This window comes from Halichoerus grypus, chromosome 2 (assembly GCF_964656455.1).
Source record: "Halichoerus grypus chromosome 2, mHalGry1.hap1.1, whole genome shotgun sequence".
Taxonomy (NCBI): Eukaryota; Metazoa; Chordata; class Mammalia; order Carnivora; family Phocidae; genus Halichoerus; species Halichoerus grypus.
This window is the reverse complement of record NC_135713.1, coordinates 28,825,343-28,851,795: the sequence shown is the minus strand read 5'-3', so window position 1 is coordinate 28,851,795 and position 26,453 is coordinate 28,825,343. Positions and strand designations below refer to the sequence as shown.

The 26,453-nt window shown below is 33.8% G+C and overlaps 1 protein-coding gene and 1 non-coding gene across 6 annotated transcripts in view; one reads left to right on the top strand and one right to left on the bottom strand.

Moving 5' to 3' along the window:
- Nucleotides 1-3,404: 3,404 nt before the first annotated feature.
- The window catches only part of NIPBL (NIPBL cohesin loading factor), a 200,222-nt gene continuing 177,173 nt past the window's right edge, over nucleotides 3,405-26,453 (bottom strand). For 3 of the 5 annotated variants that reach the window (XM_036074669.2, XM_078066647.1, XM_078066650.1), the window contains 15 exons: nucleotides 26,070-26,178; nucleotides 24,446-24,582; nucleotides 20,696-20,836; nucleotides 20,479-20,572; nucleotides 19,683-19,837; nucleotides 19,072-19,162; nucleotides 17,437-17,610; nucleotides 16,845-17,035; nucleotides 14,367-14,474; nucleotides 13,684-13,884; nucleotides 10,397-10,543; nucleotides 8,377-8,651; nucleotides 6,924-7,098; nucleotides 4,960-5,148; nucleotides 3,405-4,396 (listed from right to left, as the gene is read on the bottom strand). In XM_036074669.2, the coding sequence (XP_035930562.2) occupies nucleotides 4,031-4,396; nucleotides 4,960-5,148; nucleotides 6,924-7,098; nucleotides 8,377-8,651; nucleotides 10,397-10,543; nucleotides 13,684-13,884; nucleotides 14,367-14,474; nucleotides 16,845-17,035; nucleotides 17,437-17,610; nucleotides 19,072-19,162; nucleotides 19,683-19,837; nucleotides 20,479-20,572; nucleotides 20,696-20,836; nucleotides 24,446-24,582; nucleotides 26,070-26,178 (2,553 nt within the window). In that variant the 3' untranslated portion in view covers nucleotides 3,405-4,030. Of the gene's footprint in view, nucleotides 4,397-4,918; nucleotides 5,149-6,923; nucleotides 7,099-8,376; nucleotides 8,652-10,396; nucleotides 10,544-13,683; nucleotides 13,885-14,366; nucleotides 14,475-16,844; nucleotides 17,036-17,436; nucleotides 17,611-19,071; nucleotides 19,163-19,682; nucleotides 19,838-20,478; nucleotides 20,573-20,695; nucleotides 20,837-24,445; nucleotides 24,583-26,069; nucleotides 26,179-26,453 lie in introns of those variants that run through there. The other 2 variants (XM_078066648.1, XM_078066649.1) reach the window with 2 other exon arrangements.
- LOC118524462 (small nucleolar RNA U13) lies at nucleotides 23,079-23,180 on the top strand. Its single transcript, XR_004911626.1, has one exon. It is a non-coding gene; the product is annotated as a small nucleolar RNA U13 (small nucleolar RNA).

The window sequence follows — 26,453 nt, the reverse complement described above, 5'->3', positions numbered from 1 at the left end:
GAAAAAGGATTACAAACCAGAAAATTAGTTGTTCCTCTATTTAGAATTAACTATTTCTTTAAGAACCCAAGGACAAATGACTCAGTTTCTTCATAAAAAAATTGTGAAGAATAAAAGCCAGATGAAGAAATCTATAGATGAAGACCTGAAACTAAAAAAGATATTTTGAGAAGATTGAAAATTTGAAGACTTACTGGATATTTGATGTCAAGGAGAATTAATATTTAAAGATGATGTATTTATAGATGAAATGACATATCTGGGAAGTTTCAGAAAAATACGAAGGAGGAGAGTATATGAAGTATAGCTGATAATATTCAGAAAGACTAGGGGCGCCTGGGTGGCTCAGTTGGTTAAGCGACTGCCTTCGGCTCAGGTCATGATCCTGGAGTCCCTGGAACGAGTCCTGCATCGGGCTCCCTGCTCGGCAGGGAGTCTGCTTCTCCCTCTGACCCTCCCCCCTCTCATGCTCTCTCTCTCAAATAAATAAATAAAATCTTTAAAAAAAAAAAAATTCAGAAAGACTGAAACTGAGTGATGGGTATGTGGTAATTCTCTAACAAAAAATTAAAATCATTAAAAAAAATCCTGATGAGAAAAAAAATGGTGTGCATATTACAACATTGTTAATGACAATGCCATACACAAGTGGAGTCTTACAAAAGAAGCGTGGGTCGGTGGAATTCACTCAATTATCACACAAACACACAGGGATTTTATGACCACTTGGTCAATAAACTATGCAAACTGGAATTTGTTGGTCAGTGACCTATCATACCAAATTTATATTCAACTGTTTCTTAGGACCAAAAGGACGAGGAGTGCATTTAGGAAAATCTTCAAATAAAAACAATTACACCAACCTGTGTAATGAATAATATGCTTCCTATGACAAAGATTAGCCAAGGGGTTAAACAAACTTAAGAGTTTTAAAATGAGCAAGGCAAACAGCAAAAGGTTCAAACAAGTGGGATTTTTGGAGAGCAAAATCTACTATCAAGTGTTTGAAATTACATGATCATTTCAAATGAATGATCTGATGGGTTTTATATTTGCAAAAGTAACCTTAATTCTAGTTTGTATCAGTATTTTGGAGATGCAGACCACCTGGGTGCTGCACTAGTGACCAAGATAAGCTCTTTGTGCAGCCAGAAGTGGTGTGTGCGGGGAGAAAACCATACACCGTCCTGGTCAAGTTCACTTTCTGAATGACTGTATGACAACTTTGCTCACTGCTCATGAAATCCACATTGGACAGAGAAGCTGGACTTACCTGTCTTCATGGACAGACCACAGTCGTCAGTAATTGCCTGTGTGCTTCAGTGACCTGCTAGCAATTCAAATATTCAACATATCAACAAAGTAAGCTACATATTATTTTTTAAAAGTTCAGAATTTCTTCTACTAGAGATTACAGAATTGTTTTCTGCATATGTATTTTGGTATGGATTTTTTTAAAATTACCCATTCTTTGTCAAAATAGTAAAAAATGATTTAAATAAAAAATTTTAAATTAATAAAGTGAAGAGGTACTTGGCATTTTTTTTTAATCAAATATAACATCTCTTCTTTTCAATACAAGTCAATGAAATATGATTTGGCATATTACAATATCAACAAACTATAAAGATTGAACTTTGCAAGTCCTTAACATATTTGGGAAGTTTGGTTTTGTACATTTGACTGTCAAGGCCTTAACTTATTTTGCTGTTAAGACCTAAAAAAATTCGTATCTGAGAAATCTACTTTTTGAAAACTTTGGTTTGTATATCTTAAGGGTTAAGGCTTGTAAGTTATACCAACACTTGGTTTATATTAATAGCTAAAATACTGGAGCTTAGAATATATGGGAAATTCCTAAACAGAGCAATTCATGAGGCAATGGAAGCCTTAACTACTGTGTACCTACCCCCTAAAGCACAATCTAAATAGGATCCCCAAATATATACATACACACTAAGTATCCTTTAGGAACTGGTTTACTTTCGGTAAGGATCATTTCCTTTAATGCTTGATGTTCAATTAAGCTTAGAATAGTGAGACAATTATTTCAACTTCAAATTTAAATCCCTATTATATATTTATAAGGAAATAGCTGACTCAGTTTTCCTTATCTACAAAATGGGGATAACATATTTAATTAGCAGTTTTTCTAAGAATTAAATAATAGCACGCATGATTGATGTCAGGCTCAGAGCATTCAAAATTGTTTTTTTTTTTAAAACTACATCTTTATTCTTTAGTATTCTACAGGCTACACTTTATATTCTTATTTTTTTTTCTAATTATTAGTATTTTACTCTTTTTGATAAATCACCGTTGTTTTCATAAGCTACCTCAAGTCCTTTGCTGACTAAACATACTCCAAGGGGGGGGGAACCCAATCTAGTTTTGTTCTACAGAGTTCACAGTAAAAAGGAAGTGGAAACAGGCAACTAAGCAGAGGAAGAAGAAGAGTTGGAAAACATTTCCTTCAAGAAAATGTTCTGAAAGAATTCCACATAGGAAATAGATCCTGAAAAGTTATTTTCATTGTGGTTTAATAGGTGTTCACAAAAAGGTATTTTGTGGCAGTGTCACTCTTCCTCACAAATTGAGTATTTTCATTTATTGGCCAATTTCATAAAACTTAACATTCTAAAGAGGTCAACTTTTAAAAACGACCTTAAAAATAAGTACACATTGTTTAAAGACTTAAATTTGAAACAGACCTTCTTCCCTGTAATTTTAGGCATTACTATTTCTGAGCATCAACTATGCAGATCAAATGATCAAATACCCAACTCTCCCCATTTGTAGTAACAAATAACCACTCCCCAAAGAGGTATAAAATGTTTAGAATAGAAAATGAATAAACATCTCAACTAGTAAAATTACTCCTTTTTCCGCATTAAAAAATAACTTGTGAAAAATGTAATGTAATTACGAAGTGTCATACTCAACTCTATCTCTAAAATAACACACGGCATAATTTTAACTAAGAGAAATGCTAGTTTCCCAAAATAGCATGAATGTCAGCTTTTCCCGAGGTTTAAAAATAAATATTACCATCGTAACATCACTAGAAAGAAATTGAAGCATACAAGGAATAAACTATAGTTTCTTTTTATATCAAAATGTACTCTTGAAAATGTGTTTGGCACAGTGCTAAATCATATATAGTTAATACTAAATATTGCAGGATACAATAAAACCCTGGAGTTAATTGTTTACACCCTCTTATGGGAATGAAAATAATAGATACCAATTACTCAGAAGTCAGCCTATACAAACTGTATAAACAATATTTTATGTTTTGCTTTGAAAACCAGTGATATAATAAATTTTACATAAAAGACTGCAAAATAATATAAATGGATTTAAACAGATCTTTACAATAAGAAATTCAAATGGAAACAGACAAGTAACAAAGAGAAGTAAAAAAATTTATTGCAGTATTCGCTCCACCAGATTGCCTGGGGATCCCTTTTCTTGTATTGTTTTCAGGGTGACCTAATACATCAAAATCTACATTTACAAAAACTCCTTCTGCAGATAGGTCATAGATACTGCATGCTTTTTTTTTTTTTTTTCAACAGAATAAATTATATATCCAGGAGATTCTGCCATTTTACAGCCTGGAAAAAACAATGCTTCCCTGGAAACTGGGCTAAGCTAAAGAAAGCCATCCGCTGCTAGGTTAAACTCCAAGAACACTTTATTAAGAACATTAACAGACTAATTTCCAACATTCACTTGTTTATTTTTTAAACAGAAAGTTTTTTTTTCCAAGATATAAACAATTTTTGTTAAACTATAATACAGTGGGAGTAGAAATGAACTGAGAATCTGTTTCTGCTGCACAACAGCGAAGGGAGCTCCCACAAAAATGTTTGCCCAACATTTCCTTCTCTCGTTCCTGCATCCCAGGTTCCATTCTTACTCTTCATAAAACTGATTTTTTTTGTTTTTTTTTGCCAGAATGTTGATATTTCAAGTTTTTCTGCCTTTTAAAAAAATTCCTGTAAATTTGGCTGCATGTACAAATTCATTAGCTGGAAGTCCCATCCTTGGCGGCATACAGGGATCGTAAAGTCTGAACAACTTTATTAGTCAGCTTATTAGCACTCGTTAGAGCAATTTTTTTGTAAATAATGTCTGACTCTTTAATAGTGTCTACCCAAGGCACCAGTTTGCGGCCATCACGGCGCTTAGCCTCAGTCCAGGAGCCACTGTAGGAGCCTGCCATCCACTGAACACTGAAGCCATTGCTGGTTTTCTGTACTACTCTTGCAATTTGTGGTCGATCTTTGTACTTTGGACAGCAAATAGCGATGACATCCATGACGTCAACACTTTCATTCATCTGTGCTGCCAACTCCGTAGAGTCTGAATTTCGTTTTGACCTTCTCAATGACTAAAACATTGGGGAGGGGGAAAAAAGACGAAGTGTTACACAAAAGAATTTTAGTGAAATTTTTGTTTTTATTGCTTTTAATCCCTTGACGCCGGGAGTTGGGATTTCCCAGCACACTTCCATTGCCGGCAATGAGACGCACCGTGACCGCCAGCGCCAAGGGGTTAACATATACTTGTAAAACCATATAACTCTTAATTTGTACCCGTGTCTTTACTCTTATTGATATATAAAATTATATATACATATGAACCATAAAGCTACATAAAACTTAGCAACAATAAAAAAGGATAACACACATTAATACAATCCAAAGAAAAATTAATAACCCTTTATGCTGGATAAGTCTCATTTCTGTTTTTTTTCTTTTTTATTGTCTTTTATGTTAAACTTTCTACAAAAGGATGTATAAATGGTTAAGTAGAGAACCTCTATCTACAAAATGTTTTCTCTCATAAGTATTACATTACTTGGTGTACATTTAATAGACTGACATATATAAGCACATAAAAATCATTTTACGTAATACGCTGCGAAATACGTTGACTCCTCCTCCGCCTCACCCCTGAAGTGCCTCCTCCTCTATCCTCCCCATCACTTTCATCATCTTCTGTCTCTGCTGCTGCATTATTTTTAGGGCTGCCTCCTCCAAGCAGCGAGGTAATTGCTTTGTTCCGAGCATTTGTACTAGCTGACACCTCCCCTTCTTCCTCCTCTTCATCAGGGTCCAGATGTTCCATGAGAAGTTTGAACTACAAAAATTAGATATGAATTTAGAGTTAAGTAAATAATCTTAAAGAAGCCTGTTAAATTCCTAAATGTTTCCTGTTTAATTTTTTTTCCTAAATGTCTTCTAGGCAGCAGTTGCGTGTGGGTACTAGTTTAGAAGCTAAATAGATTTTTGCTATTGTCCAAGACAGGGCCTGGCAAATCTTTTCTATAAAGAGCAAGATAGTAAATATTTTTGGCTTTGCAGGCCATATGGTCTCTGTCATAACTACATAACTCTGCCATAGTAGTGTGAAAGCAGCTAGAGACAATACATATATGAATGGGCATGGCTGTTTCAATAAAACTTTATTTAAATTGGCAGTGGGGAAAAGAAAAAAAAAAAAAAAAAAACACAGGCAGCAGGGGCCAGATTTGGCCCATAAGATGGAGTTTGCTGACCCTGGTCCAAGTCATCATGTAACCAGATGATTAATAATTAATTACTGATAGGCATCTTTCAAGTTCTCTATCCCCTTTGCCCTCTGCCAAGGGGGTAGAAGAAGATACAAGAGGAAGAAAAGGATGTTAAAGAATTTAAAAAGAGAACTAAAATAACTTTCAGCTTTAGAGTATAAGGTTTGCAGTCAATGAATAATATGAAAAACGTGTAGGTTTCATTATTTAAAAAAAATTATTTTTAGAGAGCAAGGGAGAGAGTGAGGGAGGAGGGAAAGAGAGAGTGCGTGAGCAGGGGATTGGGGGGGGGGAAGAGGGAAGAGGGGAAGCAGATTCCCTGCTAAGCAGGGAGCAGAATGCCAAAGTGGGGCTCTATCTCCTGATAGGGAGATCATGACCTGAGTGGTAACCGAGAGTCGGACACTTAACTGACCGAGCCACCCAGGTGCCCCTGTGTAGGTTTCATTCTTGGTCAAAAATATTATTAGTTATGTTCAGCTAGTTGCTTTAAGTAGATTAAAATAAAAAATTATTTTTATTTTTAGGGACAATCTCAAACCTCACCCCTCCATGTTTTCAAACATAAAACTTTCCTGTGGTAAAATATACATAAAACTTACCATTCTAATGATTTTAAAGTGTTCAATTCATTGCAATTAAGTATATTCACAGTGTTGTGTAATCATCATCATCATCATTTCCAAAGCTTTATCATCTCAAACAGAAACTCATTCTGTATCTATTAAAACAACAGCTCCCCCATTCCTTCCCTGCCCCCCCCAAGCTCCTGGTAACCTCTATTCCATTTTCTGTCTCTATGAATTTGCCTATTCTTAAAGACATTTAAAAAGCTCATTTTATACATACACACTCTCACATACTTGTTAACTGAGTATATATGTAAGATACATGCAAGTATATAAACCTGTATACACTTCTGTAAGAACCCATGAAAAAGCAGTAATACTGGTTGCCAGGAAGGAGAGCAACAGAATGGCTGAGGAGGGCAGGAGGATGACTTTTCCTGATTTTTGCTTTTATGAACTATAAACCGTGTAATCTACTGAATTAAAAAAGAAATACGTATGTGGGCATGGCTTTTCCCTGAAACTTGCCTACAAACGCTCATTCTCACTAAAATAACATGAGTGGTGGGCTGGCATTTTCTAAGACAAAATATGATGCAAGGGGGTGAAATGGGAAAGGCAAGCTTCAAGTAACTTATTAAAACCACACAGAGAAAAATAATCCTGATAGTTCATGAAGCTTCCATGTAAGGGAGAGAGCCATCTCCCCCCAAAGAATTTACTTTTCAAAAAAGTATTATTAGAAGGAAATGTATTTTGGTTTTACTACTCACATCTAGATACTGTTTTACTATACTCCTCTTCACATCTTCAGTGATTTTGGAATTAGCCATATCACTCCGCAGGAAGTCCAGTGTTTGTTTGGGATGAAAATGAACTCCTGTTTTTCGGTTTATCGCTTTATCATATACTTTCGCAGATTCAGATGGAGAGTATTTCTGAATTTTACTGTTTTGGGAAAACAAAGTCATGAACTTTAAAATTTTTTCAGGCATTTATATTTAAGTGATTGTAGTTAACGTCATTTACTAATAATTAAAATTTTTGTCACAGATTTCAACCAGTGAACTTCTACACAAAAATAATTAAAAAGGGAAGTAAAGACATAAAGGAAAAGATTAAAAAGAATAATATCCTCTTGTTTCCATCAGTATTTGTCTTGAATAGAGGCATTATTTAAATGCAAGTAATTTCTCATGTCTTTTTTGAATACCATGTTTATGACTGCGGAACAGTTTCAAAATAAATACTGCTTTACCTCCACTTTACTGCCCTCCAACTATTCATCGTCTACACAGCAGCCAGAATGTTTACAAACCTGTTTCATATTATTAACAACTCTGGCTTTAAAATCTTCTCAACTCCCTAGCACCACTCCAAGACCTTACAGGGTTTTACATTGTTTTGAACTAGTTGCCAACATTTAACATCAAGATATTTCTCATAAAAACCTGGATTATCTAGCTTCTCTTGAAAAAGTGGAAGCTCCTGGCCACATCATGCTCACCCTCTTCCATGGTGACAAACTGATGAACGTCTGAGTAATACCTGAGACCTTTAAATAAAACATTCTCTTTCCAGTTTGCCAGTGAATTTCTACCAAATCTACTTTACTCTGTTTCATGATCTGTCCCCTAAGAACATTTGACTTTGTGATTCCTAGTGTAAGGTTTTCATGAATATGAAAAATGACCAAAGTTTCATGGGTATAGGCAGAAAAAAGATACCTATAGTGACCAGTCATGGGTAAAATTTTTTTTTTAAAGATTTTATTTATTTATTGTCATGGGTAAAATTATAGGGCTTTCATAACAATCAGCACTTTCCTATTTTATAGAGCACATTAAAGACCATTTGGGTTCTACTGGAGCTCAACCTAGTTGGTCTGAATCTATTCTTTATTCACAGCTCTTTAAAAACTTAAATTTGCAATCTATTTTAAGATTAGCCTAATTCTCTAATAAGATCTATTTAAGGAAATCAACAAAGTTAAGTCCTTTCACTTATAATGCAACTAGGGAATGTTTTTCCTCTCAAATAAAAAACAGCAAACAAATTGTGGTATTTACACAACAAAATACTATATAGCAGCAAAAAGGAACAAACTCCTTCTTTAAAAGGGACATTTTTAATATGAAAGTAAACATGCAATCAAAACTGGGTTTCATATTTCTTTATAATTTGAACAGGGTAAAGTTTTTTCTCTCACTGCTTATATAACCTTACCTATCAGAAAATCCACAGAGATTCTTCAAATGTTGTTTTAACATCAGAAGCAATAAAATACCCTGGGAGACATTTGCAAATTCAATTAAAGGAGCTGAATTCTCTGGCAAACATTTCATCACTGAATTTATATCATCTTCTGAATCTGAATCTGAATCTGAATCTACACGTTTTCGTGACTTCCGAGGCCTGGAAACTTCTTCTTCACTCTCACTTGACTCATTTTCCTTACTAGGTGATGATTTTCTCTCTTTCCTTTTGTCTTTTACCATTGACTGGGGGGGGGAAAAAAAGGAAAAATAGTAACAAAATACCACTAATAAATAATTATGCTCTATTTACAAGCTCCAAAAAGCATCTCTAAATTAATATTTTATATATTGAAACTGTCTGACTTTCCATAAACAATTAGGTTCCAAGACTAAACAAAATCATATGTAATCCATTGCTCTGATGCCCCCTCCCCAAAAGCCCTTCTCAAATATCAAAGGGAAACAGTTTTGTTATCGGATAGAAATGAAAGATAAATTAGTTATAAAAGTATCAATTTGGTACCTAGGTAAATCACTACAGAGAAAAGACAGTAATTATAATTTAAGTAAGAGCGCTTAATTTAAGCACCTGGCTGGCTCAGTCAGTAGAGCATGTGACTCTTGATCTCAGGGTCATGAGTTTGAGTCCCACATTGGGCACAGAGATTATTTAAAAAAAAAAACAAACCAGTGCTAAATATAATTTAACTGAAGAGAATAGGCTTGAACACACCAACTTCTATCAAACTCTCCCTTTTAAGAACTTTTCAACAAGAAAATATGCAACTTTTCTTAAATTAGTTAAATTCTGTGGTTTTTTTTTTTTTCTTGGTACTTTATGAAACTGTTAGCCCTTAAAAAGGAAGTCAGCTGGATTTAAAAGAGGGAAAAGACCAGATTACAAAGCAATTATTATTGTTAAAGAAGAAATAAAACTGGAGAAACATTTACAAATATATCCACAACAGTAAGTGAAGTAAAATAAGGTAACATGATGATTCAAGTTTCTGGGAAATTATTAACTTCTCAAACTTTAAGGGGCACCTAGGGATTCTGTTAAAAAAATACAGAGTGTTTCAGCAGGTCTAGGGTGGGACCTGGGGTTCTGAAGTTCTAACAAGATCTCAAGTGAGGCCAGTGCTGCTGGGTCGTGGGGCACATTTCAAGCAACAAGGGTTTAGTTGCCTCTATAATTCCAACCCTTGGGTGTTATAATAATCTCCCTGATTTACTAGTGTGATCAGGGGGAGTTCTGAGCACAACAATTTTGTAAAATGAGATCTACCTGTATCATCAGGCACATAAAAATATTCCAATTAATTTTTAAATAATTTACTGAGTGCCTACTAGGTGTTCAAGTGCTATACCAGGTGCCATTACAAACGAAACCAATTACATTTCCTCCTAAAAACCATTAAGAGAAAAGACATAAGGTTTATAATAAACTCGGTAAAGATTTTGGGCACACAATATGCCAGTTCCATTATGATGCTGGTGCTCAGGGATAAGGAAATCAACAGTATTATACATTTTGTTTTTCCTTATAAGTAAGCTATTTATATCTCTTCAAGTATACTATTGTGATCTACAGTATTACCAGATTTATAGAATAACAAGATGCTTTAAAATGGGGTTTAAATGAATATATGAATGGACACCAAACACTTAAGATCAGTGCTTAAAGTAAGAGAAAAAAAGAAGTGGGATGGCTTATCAAAAGAACAATCCATATATAAATATATATATGTGTGTATATATTTCCACTTAAATGATCTGGAATGGAATGGTTTTAGGTCTTTCTTAATAGAAATGAAATGGCAACCCACTTCTTCTCCCCAATTCAAACACTGCCCAGATTTTAACAAATTCATTTAGAAAGACTTTACCTGTGAAAAGAAAAAAAAAAAAGAACAATGGAAACAAAACAGTGAGAAGAGCATGCCTGCACTCTGACAGATGAATTAAGAATAGTAATGTGTGTAACTTACCTCCTTGAATGACTGCAGTAGGTTACTACCAGAAACTGAGAGTGTAATGTCTATATGATGCATTATAAACAACGGCTCTTCCTGTGTCTGGTATGGAAAACAGGCTAGATTGTCTGCTATATACAAGAGCATATTCACTTCTGTTTTCTGTAAATTTTAAAAAAAGGTACATATGTTTAGTGGATAATCTAGAAATCCATCCAAAAAGCCTTTTTAGAAAAAATATTAGAGGGCACTTTCACCTCAGTTAATGTTTCAGAAAGAGAAGGGTAGAGGAGGGAGAGAGCAGGGGAGGGAGGTAAGAAAAAGGGATGAGGGGGAACAGAAATGGATTTTATAAAATAATCTTATACCCATTTTAAGAGATTTCATAATGACTTATACCATGGACCTCAGGAAGGGAAGAGGTGAAATTTTTCAGTGCACCCAAGTGGGATTCCCTGAAGTTTTCTTATAGAGTATATGGAATCTTTATGATAAATCCATACCACATCAGAAAGTATACATATGAATTCATAATGATTTGTCATTGTGCTTCTAAGAGTTTAACCCATATGGAGATCAGTTACACACAGTTACTATTCTGCCCTCAAAAATAAGCGGTAATCATAGTACTAACATGTGGGTTAAAAAAAATCAAAGTTCATGTATTCAAAAAACATTTGTCCGTTTCCTACATATTCATAACTCAGAGTATCAGTCATTCTGAAAGGGCCATACCATAGTCTCACAAAGGCAAAATTTAAGGCAAAAGTTATGGTTACTACTAGTTGCTATAAAAAGAAGTAGCAGAGACTTTCAGTATTTCATGATCATACAGAATGAATATAAACAGAAAGGCACATTAATATTTAAATTCCTTTAAAACACAGCTTAGGGAAAAAAAAAAAAGGAAAGAGAAAATATAGCAATCAAACACACTCCCCTTCCTGCCATCTCATCTACCCCCTATCCTGCCATGCAAACAATGCAAAACCCAACAGCGGCATCAGCAACAACAAAATCCCATAGGACAGATGCGATAAGCTTGCTACCACTCTATTTTTTATTTTTAAATATGTATCAACACTTATGTGTTAAAGTTGGGGAAATGCAGACACAGAACTCCACCTTGTCTATTAGTTTTAACACTAATTTATATATATATATATATTTTTTCTCCTAAAACTGAAAACGTTCAGGACTACTCTGAATAAACCTTTTTAAAACTCTGAAATTCTTCAACTTTGGTCATAAAAAAGTCCTATATTGCTCTTTCCTTTCAAAAATCAAATTTCTTAAAAGAATACTCTAGAGCTGCTCTTCCCATGTCTTCCTCACCACTCTTCAATCACAATCAAGCTTGTGTCCCTCACTGCTTGAGGGCTGCCATCTAATCTCGCCCCATTTCTTTTTTTTTAAGTATCTTATTCTCCTTGACTTCTGAGTAGCACTGGACATTATTCTCCACCCTTTCCTTCTTGAAATTTTCTTCTTCCTTAGTTTTCTCTTCCTACTTCTTTGACTATTCCTCTTTCTATGTCCTTCTCAACTCCTTTTCAACAATCCTATTATTTTCTCAGGTGCTCAGGACAAAAATATTCCAGTTATCCTTTGATGATTCTCACACAGCCTCATTTAATTTATTACTTCTTCACAACACTTCTTTCCTTTCCTACTGTCATCATAATAGATCAATACCTTGTTACCTCCAGTGTGAACACAATGCTAAAAAATCCATGTTCCTAAAATGCTCTTTGGCACCTGTCTTCATCACTTTATTCAAATGCTTTTTTTGGTTTCTCACTGTCTACAAGATCCTCCATAAACCATGCCTCATTATGACCTTTCTGCTCCAGTCTAACAATCTATTCGTTATTTCCCACACATTCTTATCTTTGTACCTTTATTATGTTTTTACCCCTGGCTTAAGCAGTAGATCTATCTCATCTAATCTTATCTAATCTCCCAGGCCTTCAGTGATTTGTTCCTCCTCTGACATCCTTTGTTGGAAATAGCCAGGAGACAGCATTCCATTATGACAGCTGAATTACCAGCTTAGCATTGTGCATGCTGGGGTGACAGAACACTGAGCTAAGGACAGACAGAAGGGCAATGAAACCACACAGGAATGAAGCTCAGGAGACGAGGTAAGGACTAGAGCAGTATCTACAGTACAAACCACCTGGTTCGCAGAATATGCTAACCTTAACTCTATTTTACTTCCTTTATATTGTGTCCTGTCACCACAATTGGACGGAGGTAAGATCAGTGAGGGCAAGACTACTATATCATACCATTTCTACTCCTAGCATGATGCCCTAGACACAATGAAAACTTAATACTGATGATGATATGATGATGGTGGTGGTGGTGATGATGATTAAATTATATTCCAAGTATTTCTGAAATATATGCTTGTAATATTTATTTGCTAGATCACATATCAAAAAATTTCATGTAGCACTTAAAAAGAGGTCTAGTAAAGTATCTACATTCTGGCAATTTAAATTTTGTTTTATTGAAAAAAATTCTAGTTTTGGGATAATAACAAAGTCAACTTTTAGGTGATTAAAATTAAAAAAACCCTTTTGTTCTTTTCACAACTTTACACACACACTGTACACACTGGTAAGCTCTATGTGGGCAGATACTACATCTGTCCTACCTATTATTTTATCTTCATCTCTTAGCACAATGATTACCGCACATGGCAGGTGCTGAATAAATATTTATGTAAAATGAATGAATACACTAAGAGGTAAGCTTAAAGAACAGGACTTTCTATTTTCTTGGCTTATGGACCTGGCCAATGCAACTTGTGCAATAACCCAAAGGATCAAAATTGTAATTACACAAAAGTGGGCTCTTCATTAAGGAAGTCAAGCTGAACAAATAAGGATCTCAGCAGTCAAAAATCTGCAACAGTTATTCTAACAATATTTGAGTGTGACAGAAATAAGTGAAATTTCACCTTATTTATTGAAGTAACCTATCCTCCCCAAAGTGAGAGTTTAGTGATAGAGCATTTAAAATTATGCTTAAAAGAATTGTTATCAAAGTTTATAAGACACTCAGTATGGAGACACAATTACATTTTATTCCTCACTGTATTTATACTTATGCAAAATTTCCCCTCCAAATTTGACTATATACCTTATAATTACTATAGAAGATGTAAAGAAACACGTATTTAATATAGTCACTATTATTTACTAAAATGGTAATATTTTCAAAATGATGACTACTTTAGGCATAAAACTGATAGAACATTTATTTTCTTAAAATAATAATTTTTTTATACTTACAGCTGTGTCATCAAAGAGGTTGAGTAAAGAAATCAGAAAGGCCCGTCTGTGTTGGCGGTTTCCACGGATCATGGAGTAAAGGTGTGAACACAAAGCACTAGAGGACTCATCTTGTCTGAAACCCCTTACAGGATCTTTTAGGCATGTGTTGATTGCCTGTTGTACCTGGTAAGACATCTTCATACCAGCCACTGCTTTCATCTGAAATCAATAAAAGCCTCATTTTTGACATGGAAATTAGTTAAGAGTCAAATTAAAAATATACTTTGAGCATTACAGTCAGAAGCTAACTCCACTGTTTGGTTTTCTTATTTAAAATAATAAAATCACAGAACACAAATGCTGGAAGGAGTATCAGAGATCATCTATTGCAACCCCCTCGTTTTGTGTAAGAAAAAATCAAGAACCAAAAGAGCCATTACTGCCAAGCTCACACAGTAGGGACTAGAACCCATGCATCCTTATTTTTAGTCCAGCATGCTTGCTGGACTGTCACCTCTAGCTCAATCTTAAGAGTTAATCTTAAACAAACACCTTGGGTGACAAACTTAGTTGCATGTTTAGAAGTAAATACTAAGCAAAATATTTTATTCTAATATGAATATGGGCAGGACATTTATCAAGGAAATGGTATACCAAAGAAAGACGTTTAAATTTAGGTTATACAACTTAAAAATACATACATGAATGAATCCAGCATATTTTTTGTCTATTTCCACAAGTTGTTGATCAGCCTTGTTCCTCATAGCTGGTTCCGGGTCTGTTCCCATGGCAATTAAATACGGTACACACTAAAATAAAAATAAAGGTATTCTTTTAGTATAAATAAATAAAATAAAAGATTTATAAGACATCACAGTAGTAAAAGCTCTATATGATCATGACATATGTTAAAACTCACTGTATACCTGGGATATATATATTTAGCTTTATAGGCCTTCCTATAAATGTCATGTCTTAGTGTTCTTTTAAAAATGACTGATCTTCCCTTAGATTTATCTTAAAGCAAAAAAAAAAAAGCAATGAAGCATCAGCAAAAATACTGATGTGGTGAAACTGAAACAATTTCAGTGTGAAGTAAAGGTTCTTTAAACATAAAGAGCTCCTACACTAAGATTATCCATTTAAGATTATGACATATAATACAAATATATAATCCAATAATTTTTCAAGCTTGACTGAATTTGCTATGTAAAGATAACATAGAATACAAAGTAATTTGTCTTCCATATTCAAAACTAGGAAAATATAAATTCTTCCACAATACTAATTTTATATAGGGCTTTAATGATCAGACAGTCTGATAGCTAGTATTTTGTTAATAGCAATATCCACTGGATTTCTGAAGTCAAGAAACACCAATACTATGTTAAAAGAATCTGAACAAGTGGTGAGACCTGAAAAGAACAAACAAAAAACAGCTTAAAAATAAATAAATAAAAGCACAGCACTAACTGAAAAGGATGATCATGGATTAAATCCTGAATCGGGGGAGAAAGTCCATAAAGAATATTACTGGCTTGGGGCACCTGGGTGGCTCAGTCGGTTAGGCATCCGACTTTTGGTTTCAGCTCAGGTCATGATCTTAGAGTCATGAGATCGAGCTCTGCATGAGGTCCATGCTCAGTGATGAGTCTGCTTAAGATTCTTTCCCTCTCCTTCTCCCTTCCCCTCTGCTCCTGCCCTGATTTCCATTCTCTCTCTCAAATACATAAAAAATAAAATAAAACCCTTTATTTTATTTTTTTAAAGATTTTATTTATTTATTTGAGAGAGAGAGAGAGAGAGAGCACAAGAGAGGGGAGCGGGAGAGGGAGAAGCAGACTCCCCGCTGAGCAGGGAGCCCAACGTGGGACTCGATCCCGGGACTCCAGGATCATGACCTGAGCCAAAGGCAGTCGCTCAACCAACTGAGCCACCCAGGCGCCCAAAATAAAACCTTTAAAAAATAAAAGAATATTACTGGCTCAACTGGCAAAATCTGAAAATGGACTGTATATTAGGTAAGATTGCATCCATGTTATATCTCCTGAATCTGATCACTGCATTATGGTTTTGTAAGAGACTATCCTTGTTCTTAGAAAATATATATATGCTGAAGTGTTCAGAGGTAAAGAATTATTGTGATATCTCAAAATTACTATCAAATGATTCAGAAGGAAGTGTGTGTATGGAGAGAGAGATAAAGTAAATGTAGCAAAATGTTAGCAAATACTGAATGAATACAGGTGCAGAGAATATAAGGGAGTTTGCTGTACACTCTTGCAATATTTTCGTTGTGTGAAATTTAAAACAAAAGTTTAAAAAAGCACGTATAATAATAAAAAGCATAACCAACTAAGGCCATTCAGAATACCAGCAAAGAGTCCTAAGTATCTCAAAAATTCAAGAGTCTCAACACACTATTGTACATTTTATTATGTGATCTTGATGATGATGACCCTGAGTCATGAACCAGCTAAATATTCATTAGTGTGTTTTATTTCAGGACATAGGGAAGAACACAGCATATTCACTTATAGCATATTTTAGGAAAAGTGCTATAACAAATAGCCAAAAATTTTTTTTAAAGGATATAGGCTTTTGGTTATTTCATAAATTCCCTTCCACTGCCTATGGTACTCTTCTGAACATGTCAGATGGATGGGGTATACACTACTACATCAGCATTAGTTGCCAATCCTTAGTAACACTGATATGTCTTTATTATGTCAGTTAGTCCTCATACCAATGTTTTGAGGTATTAGGTAGTTGATGTTACCTCCAATTTACAGATGAAGGAACTGAACTTAGATAATATAATTTACTTTTCTATGGACTAAAACCCACCCTGCTTAACAGTTACACAATACTCTTAACCCCAGTTAACTCTCTTGACATTACAGGCTATTGGTTCTTAGGGGAGAATAGTCAATATGGATTAAAACAAATCATCCCTACTTAGAGAATTGATTACAAGTTCATATTCTACCAATATTAACTGGAAATTTATTCAAGAGACAAAATTATGAGTAGATGGGTATTTTACAGTACAACCTAGGAGAGGGATTCTTAAGCGTTTAGGACAAAAAACTTAATAAGATGAATAAAGAACTACTATTCTCTAATCACAATGTCATCAAATGATAACAAATTTGGCTCTTTTAGTAAAACATACTTACCTGAACTGGATGAATGAGACCTTGGTTTAGGGTCAATGCAATGACATTCAGGGCAAAGTGGCGTACACTTGATTGGGTGTGAAAAAATGCTTCGAGCACCTGTTTGAGGTAAAGCTGCATGATGGAACTACTCATCCCTGAGGATACATCACCCATTTCTTTTAGATCTTCCTGTTTTGCAACTTTCTTCCCTATAAAAGGAAGTAAACATATTAAGAATGTGTATATTAACTTTATGAAATACACCAAATTAGGCCACAGCCAAAAGCACAAAAACTGTAGCTAGTGCTTTGGCTCAATGGCTCTTCATCTTTCTTGTGCGTATGTCTCTGTCAGAGGCACCTTTGAGAACCTGAGGAGAACTATAATCTCTATCCTCCTGCAAAATGTTAATGTCTGCACATACATTAAATTTTAAAGACTATTTTAGGGAGTTTATAAATACCCTAAAGCCTAGCTATGGACTTAAGGACTCTTCTTTAACAGAATTTCTTCATATAATAGATAAAGAAATTCAGGTGTCTGAATTAAAAAACAGAGAGTATCCTAACTGTAGCCACACTGTGAAATTTAAAAATAAATTTTTACTTACAGTCTCTATCTGCTTGTTGCATCCTTGTATCCTCTTCTTGTAGGTAGGTCTGGAGGTTTTTTAACACTTGTATTTTTAAATTTACTGAAGAGTTCTTATCAGATAAAATGTTATTATATAGATTTTTTACCTCTTGCTCAAACATTAGACTTGGATGTTGAATAAAGGCAAATCCTACAGAGAGAAAAAAATATTTGACATATTCATATTGAAATTATATATAATACTTAATGAAAATGTTGATAAATTATGTAAAGAGCTCCTTATTTCAAAAATTAAAACTTAAAATGACTGGAAGAATATATATGCTAGTGGCCTTACCCAGAGAAGTATAAGAGCAGGTACTTCTTTCCCCATGAATTAAAAACAAGAAATTGCATTTCAAAGGAGAATTTCACACAAGAGGAAACCTTGAGGAGGGAGCAGGGCCTAGTGGCTAGGGGAGTGGATTAGGAGTCAGGTGTCTTGGGTTCTATTCCTGGTCCACCACTGACTTGTAGTGTGACCTTGGGTGAGTCACATAATCTCTCTGTGCCTCAATTCTCCATCTGTAAAATGGGGACAATAATATTTACCACCCACCTACCTCAAAGGGATGTTTTCAGGATTTAAGAGGTAAAGTCTGCAAACATTTTTTAGATCCCTAGCAGAAGGTACTACATTGGCATTATTAAAAAATAATATATATTTATCCAGTTGATGAAACAGAATAATTCTAGAATAAACTTGACTAACAATATCTTCCATTTATTTTTTATGGCATTATAATAAAGCCACAATGCTGAATCTTATAACCATAAGTTAATAAGTAGCAAAATAATACTATTCATGTTTATTTATACAAAATGCTTATTTATGTAAGATAAGATGAAGATCTTTAATAATATCAAGTATTACTGATGCCAAATAACAAACTAAACTCAAAGCATAGAGTGATCAGATAACTAATCCAAGGTCACACAGTATAATAGAGCTATGGCCCAAGCAAGATGTCATTTATTAACTGGTCTAGAGGCACTATTTTCTACATAGTGCTAATTTTTCAAGTTAAAATTTGCACTATTTGTTCTCTGAATTAACACTGTAAGTTTTGCCACTTCACAAAGCTTATGTCCAGACTGAATATTAAAAGGTACACATTTGGCTTGAAGGTAACACTGTACTAATATAACTCCCTAAAGTAAGTGATATCTGAATTTTTAGTAGATTTGCTATATGTAATTTTCTGAAAGGGATGAAGGAGTAAGATACTAAGATTTAAATTTATTTAAAGAAATCAGGAAATATTTAGTGAGGTTTGGGTAACTAAAAATTTATTACTCACTTTTGTTCAAAAGACTAATATAAACAATTGCTCATGCATATTAAATTATAAAACTTGTTAATGCTACCAAAATAAAGTTTCTCTGATGAACAGAGAAGTTACATGACTTGCACAAGGTCACCCAGAAAATCACTGGCTGAGCCAAGAATGGAACCCAGGTGTCTTAACCCCCAGTCCTATATTCTATATACCAAATCCTACTGTGAATAGAAACATATTTAAATAAAACAATAGTTTAGACTCACATTATTGCAAAATTTGTTCAACCTCTCAAACAACCAAAACCATAAAGAAATTTAGACTTAACTTACCTAGACCAATGATGGCTTTTGTTTGTACTTCTTCATCTGAATGTTTTGTAAAATACATCAATAGTTCAAGTACTTTATCCTTTATATTAACCTAAGGGGAAAAAACCACATTCAAGTGTATGAAGAAGAGTAACTTCGATCAGTTTTCAACTATAAAGGAAAAAACCTAAAAGCAAACAGTGAGAACTTCCACATGTGAACTTTACTAAAGAATAAATCACCAATAAATTTATAAATCCATAGATTTTAGAACAGTGACATTCAAAATAAAAGTCTGTGACAAAGAAGTTTGTGTAAGAATACAAATTAACATCCTGTTCCTTCATTGAGAAAATTAAAAAAAAAAAAAAGTCAGCTGCTTACCCAGTGTGCCTACAGTTACAGAGCTGATAGAACTTGTATAAGCTTCTTGTTATAAACCAGTAACAAACAGTTCGTAGATCAGAGGCTAATCTGAGGACCATGTTTTGGGTTGCACTGCTTCAGAATTCTCATTAAACCAGACTACTCTAATGCTGCTTTCATCCTGGGTCATTAGTAATTTTCAGTTCACAGGGTCACAAAGTCCTATTTTTTATAGCATACTAAGTAATTAATATTAGAATCTTTACCTTACTGTTGCCTTTAAAATCCTCTAGATCAAAATCAAAATGCCGACACAGTGCTCCAACAGTGAAAAGGGATCTGAGAAGTGCTGGTTTGTTTGTTAGAAGTGAGGTGTTATTTGGGTCTTCCTGGTGCTGACTTTTTAATTTTGAAATGGCACCTATTAAGATAAGTAATATTTATTTACAAGAAACCTTTTATCCTTGAATTATTATCTTTAAATAATTACCCCTAAGTTGTTATAATTAAATTTTACTAATGGTTCTAAGTATCACACAAATCTAGAATTATGAGGGCATACCTTATAGCCTAAAAGAATTAATAGAAGGAAAAAAAGATATTTAAATTTTATTTTACACAGTGGGCAAAAAACTTACCAACATTTAATATGAGGTAAATTTCTGAAGGAATTACATTGAATTCTTAAGGAAATACAAAAGATACTAGAAAATACTGCTTCTGAGAATGGACCAGAGGACAATCACACCTCTTAAAATTCCCTCGATGCTGTCTTTATCAGATGTGTTTTTCTTTTTCTTTTAAAGATTTTATTTATTTATTAGAGAGAGAGATAGCGAGAGCAGGAACACAAGCGGGGGAGTGGGGGAGAAGCAGGCTTCCCGCCGAGCAGAGAGCCCGATGCGGCACTTGATTCCAGGACCCTGGGATCATGACCTGAGCCAAAGGCAGATGCTTAACGACTGAGCCACCCAGGTGCCCAGATGTGTTTTTTATTAAAAAGGAGCTATATATACTACAGGATGTAGAAGGACAACTTTAAAGCCCAGGCATTGAACTTACCATAGTATCTATTGAAACAGGCCCACACAAATTTAAAATTTTGTGTCACTTTATTTACAACTGCCCCAAGACAGCTCACACAATGTTGCACTACCTAAAAGATACAGAAAATGTTACAGTTTAGACAAAAGTTAAAGACAAAGGTAAAAACATATGATTTAGTTAGCATTTATGAATTTTATACTAATCGATGCGAGATGGTAAAATGAATGCTTACAGTCATGCCATACTTGATGATAAGCTTCATTAGATCTTCTTCAATAGTGGCAAGGAAAGTTTCACTTGGATGCTCCATCAGTGGTACAACCAGTTCTAGGATTTTTGCAACATTGCAGATAACCATGAAATCATTTTGTGTCTACAATGATAAAATCAGTGCTTTATGAATATCAAAATCTAACAAGAAACATATATACCTTTATGTATTTGGGGGCTGAGGTATTACATATGTAAAGTTTCAGTTGAAAAAAAAAAAGACGATTAGAAAAGAGCTTTTTTAAGGTATGGAAGGAAGAACATCAGATAGTGTCAGGAACCTGGATTCTAGCTCTGCCGCTAACTTACCATGTAACCTTTGGGTCACTTAATCACAAAACTACAGTTATTCTTTTTTTCCCCTAAAATGTAACACAGGCCAATTCTGAACAAAGGTGTTTAAATATTAACTGAGCATTTTACATTTTACTAAGATTACTACTGTTTTTTAAGATTAGTATTTTTCAAACTGGTGTATGTTAACCTAGTAGTTCTCAATTGGGGGGTGAGTTTGTCCCCACAGGATATTTGGCATTATCTGGAGAAATTTTTGGTTGTCACATTAGGGGACTTGGGGGGGTACTACTGGTATCCAGTGGATAGAGGCCAGGAATACTGTCAAGAATCCTACAATGCTCAGAATAGTTCTTGACAACAAAGAATAATCTGGCCCTAAATGTCAATTCTGCTGAGGTTGAAAAGGCTTGTGTTAACGCTTTTTCTGATAGATGAAAATACAGAATCCTGGAACTAAGTATAAGACTTCTTTAAGATCTGAAATATTAAATTTCTAATTTTAAAAAAGGTTAGAACTTTGATTAAAAAGCAGTTTAAAAAAAACAGGTAGAACATTAAAAAAAAAAAAACCCAAAGGGTTAGTAAAGAATTTACAATAAAGTCTCTTTCACACAAAAAAAGTTTCTTTCCACCCACTATCCTCCAGTCACCCAGTTCCCTTGTCCTAAGGCAACCAAAGTTACAGGTTATTTTTGTGAAGTAAGGCATTCAACATTTTTTATCTAGTCAAGTTATTACTCTTTAGTCTTAGCAACAGGTTACTGACACTCATTTTGGACTCTTTGAGCTTATTACCTCTCACTAAATAAAAATATTCCCACCTTACATTCATCCATCTTTTCAGCATACCCACAGGATTAAATAAAAACATAAGATGAATACTCTAAAACAGAAATCCTGTCATTTCCTGCCCTCTCCCACTCTCACTTGCTTTAAACAACAGATGGATGAGTAAAGTGGTCTAGGGATGAAGAGTTTTTGTTAAGATAAATTCATCTGAGAATCATAGCTAAAATTTTACTTTGAAACTACCCTTAACATTTCTGGCCTAGAAAGTCAAGTACAAGAAATAACTTAAAATCGAGAAGAAAAATTTAAAGAAAGACAGAAATCGTGAAGGAAAAGAGCAGAAGAATATAATACTAAGAAAAATACCTGAAATGACTATAACATCAGATGCTTCAATATCTAAAAAACTTAAGAGTAAAGAGTTTTCAAAATAGGAAAGAAAAGCTCCACAATTCAAAGGTTTTAAAATGGTCAAATGATATAAATAGTCAAATCACAGAGAATTAAGTACAACTGGTTAATATCATAAAAAAGATGCTCAACCTTCTTGGATATCAGGGAAGGGAAAATGAAGCAACAATGAACTATTCCTTTACACCTGACTGGCAAAGAGTATAAAAATGACATAGACTGTCATATACTGGTTTCCAAAGAGGCTATAAAACATGTCCACCAGCAATTTGGAAAAATCTATTAAAAAAACCAAAACCCAAAACCAAAACCAAAACCAAAAGAACATTCCCTTAATCTAACAAGTCCATTCCTTAGGATCTATCCCAAAGAAAAAAAAAGCACCACTATTTAAAGGTATATGAATAGCAATGTTTATTAAGGAATTGTTTGTAGTGTCTATCAATAGGAAACAATGTAAAAACCTGCCAAAATGGGAAATGGTTAAATAAATCATAGGACATCCATAAGATGGATAATGTATACATATATATGTATGTATTAATATGATATGTATATAACATAACTTGATTTTAAAAAACTGGTCAACCGGTTATATATGGGTGTGTGTGCACAATTACAGAAGCAGGGATATAGTATGTAAGTATACTCCAGGTTGTTCATCCTGAGATGAAGAAGAATAAAGATGGAGGGAGGTAGGATACAGAAAACAAAAAAATTTAAATCTGTCTAGCATATAGGAGATGGCCTTATTTATATAAAACTTTGTGTGTATGTGTATAAGACTTTCCAACATTCATCCTTCCCTTTAGCATACCCACAGGATTAAATAAAAAATATATTTATAGATCCTTTTTAGTTCATGAGCATGATGGTAGGGTGTTCACACTGTTATGGACATGTGCCTCCCTCAAACCTTGTTACAACCTCGGCACATTACCTGTCTGACATGATTAAAAAAATACATATGCGCATACATGTGTACACACACACACACATAAAAATTATACAAAATGTTTTCAAAGTAATCTTGCTTCAAAGTAATATTGGTTCAAGCAAGGTCTATTCATGCAAGTTGTATTATAGACTAGTTCTTAGAAGCAAAACAGACATGGGGTTAAATTCTAGCTTTGGGACTGGTCAGCCGTGTGACACTGGGCAAGTCATTTATATTCTCAAAGCTTTAGTTTCTTATCTGTAAAACTGAGATAGTAACGATACCTACTTCACAAGGTAAATGAGCTAATGCATGTAAAATTCTCCATAGTACTTGGCACTGTGCTCAATAAATATTAGCTATTATTACTGGCATAGATTACATATTAATCAATTTGTTTCTGGATCTAATACAAGCCCTGAAGACAGAATTAGGATCCCAGAAGTATTATATGTTGTTTTTATATATTTATCTTCTGGTACTTTCCGCAGTTAAAATTTCTCAGGTTTTTCATCTAGAACTTGTTAATTTAGATCACCAAAAAATGAGACCTTAGCAGCAAAGCAAATCTAATAGAGAAAACGTTAAAATTAGTTCCTTAGGAACACTGGGAACATAGTAAGTAAAAAAATTATTTACATTTTAAAGTTCTTAGACTACTTCAAAATTTAGTGTTTATAATAAGCCACTTAACTCACCATCCTGTCATATAAATTGCTGGACTATTTTACATGAGCAATGTTTTATTTGATTTTCACATTTAATCTTCGAAAAACAGAGTACGTGCAACATTAACTTAAAACCACCACCTAACATCTCTGATTGACTAGATTTTCCATATTCAACATACTGATGTATTATAAAGTAAGTATGATATACTCATAAGAAAATATATTGAAATGACAAATGAAAAGCAAATTTAGAATCCCAAAGACAGTAAATTTCTCAATGAGAGGAACTCTGCCTCATTCACCTTTGAGGTCTTAGCAGTAGTTACAACATTTAGTAAGCATTTACTGAGGGTTTGACCTGAGGAGCTTATGGAGGAAATGAAGTCTGAACTTCATTTATAATACATCAGAAAAAAATAAAATAAAAACAATATAATACATCAGAAAAATGATGTCTGTAGATAACTTGCCACAAATATTAGAACATATATTTGAGTACATGACACAGTTGATCAGTCAGTGAAGCTGTGGACGACACAATGTGAACTCTAAATTGAAAATACTTACTACATGGTAAGACAGAAAAGTAGGACAGCTCTATACTTACACTACATTTAGTGGTAAGGTATGGCTGCATAGTCATGGCATGTTTAACCATGAGCTGAGGTCTTATTTTGCTGAATAAGAACAAAGTGGTTATGCAAGCTACCAATCTTCCAGAATTCACACCTTTATTGTCAGAGTCTGGAAAAACAGAAATAAGATACTAAAATATGACAAGGCAGTGGAAATTACAATTATTTAAATTACTCAATATCACCCCCTGAATTGATTTAGTACATGCTTCAATAAAAGATTAGCATTTCTTATGATGCTAGACTTCCTACATTTTTTTCTTTTATTATACATATTACATATATTAAGTATAAAAGACAAAGAGGCTGTGCTATGGAAGGCAAATTTTACACTAAGGGGTGTAGGACTGAAGTTAAAAAGTAGAATGGAAGCTAAGTTTAGGGATGGGTTTTTGGGAATAAACATGGTGTTGCTTATATCTAAAAATGGATGGAAGTAAGTATGGGAGAGTTAGCAAAGGGGGACAAAAACAAATTAGCTGAGGTGATACTGTGTTTGAGGGTACTGGGAAAAAAAGAGATGCTACCATGGTAGAAGAATGTTAAAAGACTGCAGTGACAAATTAAGAAGCTGGACCAGTGCTATATCAGAAAGGTAAACAAACTACTGCTCCAGTGGGAGGAAAATGCTGCTAGTTAGGAGATACAGTGGTTCTTAGGAGGCAAATCAGTTTTTAGAAGAGATCAGCAATTTTTCAACACTGACAACAGTATCACCCTTAAAATCTAGGATAGGCAAAAATAGGGGAAACAGAACTAGGAGGTAAAAAGAAAAAGAGGTACACATGGAAAATGAAAAAAAAAATTAAAGAAAAGAAACTGCGTAAAAAATATAAAGGATATCAACAATTTCCTTAGGTGCCATAATGGTACCTCTGTGAGGCTCCCAATTCTGGAGAATGACCAAGGCTGACTATTGTTTCTCATCAATGTACATTAGGACATGGGAAGTAATGTTAGTCTTGGGTGCTTTAAGCAATAGATTATCAATTATTACTTTTACAGTTTTATATGATTACTTATATTCTGATTAATAACTTCAAATTTGTGACTGGTAAATAATGTAATAGATAATATAAAGTATTAAGTATTTAAGGAATTTGTCAATTTAAAAAATATTAACCGTTTTATCTAGCTCAAGATTAAATACATTTTATATAACAATTATAAATGATATTAGGAATGTACTACAAATCTTTTAAAAACATTTTTATCATAGTTAAAACAATTTCATTTTGAGAGAAAATTTTATATCATTTAAGAGATATCAAACAGTTTTTGGATGAGTGCAACTAGCTAAATACATATTAGCACCTGGACTTTTATGTCTGTTCAACATAACATCTAAAATTATATGCTACTGAAAGATGTAGAAGAGATGAGGCCTATGCTTTTATTATACTGCTCTAGATAATCTTAGTCAACCTAAACAATATAATCTAGGATTCAACATCAAACAAAAAACCCCCTTCATTTAAAAGTGAAGTAGTTAATTATTAGGCTAAGCAGAACCAAAAGCAAATTGAGAAATGTGCCCAAAGTATTTTAAAATATCTTACAAAATCAACTTAATGACCAATATATAAAATGTCTTACCAGCTAGAGATTCCTCATATTTAAGAATGTGCTCAACTAGGTTATCAACAAGTTGAGTACAAGCTTTCTTCACAGGTTTATATGAGGAATCCTCTTCAGACTTCAACAACTATATATGTATATATATAAAAAAAAAAAATCCCGGTATAATTATTCATTAGGCAATAATAATATAAATGCATTAAATGTGTCCATAAAAAGCTTTTCAGTTTGTCATTAACAATTAATATGGAAAATGCAAATAAATAAACAAAAAATATAGAGCAAATGTTTTAAAATATCTTATAAACCAGTAATTTATAAATACTTTCAAACAATGTTAGTATGAAGTATTTAAACTGCTGTGTGTAGGACCTGAGGTAGGATATGAGAGAAATGAGAAAG